The 1,620-nt window shown below is 36.1% G+C and overlaps 1 protein-coding gene across 1 annotated transcript in view; it reads left to right on the forward strand.

The window, feature by feature from the left end:
- Positions 1-1,620, forward strand: part of CCDC88A (coiled-coil domain containing 88A) — a 172,323-nt gene that overhangs the window by 21,802 nt on the left and 148,901 nt on the right. Inside the window, exon 5 of the mRNA XM_012649837.1 lies at positions 314-326. Within this exon, the coding sequence (XP_012505291.1) occupies positions 314-326 (13 nt within the window). The remainder of the gene's footprint in view (positions 1-313; positions 327-1,620) is intronic.

The following is a 1,620-nucleotide window of genomic DNA, read 5'->3' on the forward strand; positions in this document are numbered from 1 at the left end:
CATCACTAATTATCAGGGAAATGCAAACTAAAACCACAATGAGCTATCACCTTACTCCTGTTAGAATGGCTTTTATTAAAAAGTCCAAAAACAGTAGCTACTGGCACAGATGCAGAGACAAAGGAATGCTTATACACTGATAGTGGTACTGCAAATTAGTACAACCCCTACGGAAAATAGTGTTGAGATTTCTCAAAGAACTAAAAGTAGACCTACCATTTATTTGATCCAGCAGTCCCACTACTGGGTATCTACCCAAAGGAAAAGAAGCCATTTTATCAAAAAGACATCTGTACTCGAATGTTTATTGCAGCAGAATTCACAATGGCAAAGATCTGGAATCAACCCAAGTGCCCATCAATTCATGAGTGGATTAACAAAATGTGGTATGTGTATACCACGGAGTACTACTCAGCCATAACAAAGGATGAATTAATGCCTTTTGCAGCAATTTGGAAGGATTGGAGACCATTATTCTAAGCGAAGTATCTCAAGAATGGAAAAACAAACACCACATGTACTCTCTAGTAAATTGGAACTAACTGATAGGGACACATGTACACAGAAGGAAGTAAAAGTCTTTGGAAATCAGACAGGGGGAGGGGGGAGCTGGGAGGGAGCAAAAACCCAGCGAATAGGTACAGTGAACACTATTCTGGTGATGGGCACATTTATAGCCCATCAAGCCATGTAAGAAAAACATTTGTTCCTCCTTAATATTTTGAAATAATTAAAAAAAGGGTGGGGGGACTTGCAGACCTCAGGCTTGAATTCCAGAAACGACACTGGGTCTTTCTTCAGAGATGTGTGCTTCCTTACCTTGCTGCCTTCAAGAGTCCTGGTTTGCTGCCTTTTTCCGGTAGGGAGAGATCTTGGAGTCACAGCCTGCCTTCTTCTCAACCTGCAGGAGTTATGTGATTACCGAAGTCTTCTCTTCTGGAGAATTGGAAAAACCTTCCACTCTTTCATATTCAACATTTATACTCCTGGGTTAGGCATTTTACGCACTTGAATAATTTATATACCCTTCAAACTACAGATGAAAATAATGTACACTAGCAGATCCATTCGGTCATCCAATGTAGAGTTTCCCCGGGCTGTGAAAATCAGGTGTATATGTGGTTTATTTTGTGTGAATAGGTTGTAGTTTGTTTCTAAAACTTAGCTTTTTTAAAAACCTGAGCTTCATCTTCCATCACATTTATATAGGTATAAGTTTAATAAAAACTGTGGTATTATAAACAAATATTTTCTTAAAACAGTATATTTTCTTAAAATATATGTTTTCCGTGATGAAATTTTCTGTTGTATTTGACAAAAAAAAGTTTCTGGAATAAATTATGTCTGATCTTTAAAAAAAAAAACTCTTCCTTTTTCTAATTACATATTTGTGTGAAGTCAGATTTTCTTCTTATACTATAAGCAAAACAATGTATCACAACATACTGAATGCAGAAGCAGGTTTAAGAATCCAACTGTATTCTATTAAGCCAAACACTGAAGAGATTTACAAATACATAAAAGAATATCACTCCCCACTAACATTTTTTCTGTTTTGGAAAAGATAGTTATTTATCATGAAAATGCTCTTTATGTTAACCTATGAGTTATTTTTAGGTG

This window comes from Propithecus coquereli, unplaced genomic scaffold (genome assembly GCF_000956105.1).
Source record: "Propithecus coquereli isolate 6110/MARCELLA unplaced genomic scaffold, Pcoq_1.0 Scaffold305, whole genome shotgun sequence".
In the NCBI taxonomy this organism is placed as follows: domain Eukaryota; kingdom Metazoa; phylum Chordata; class Mammalia; order Primates; family Indriidae; genus Propithecus; species Propithecus coquereli.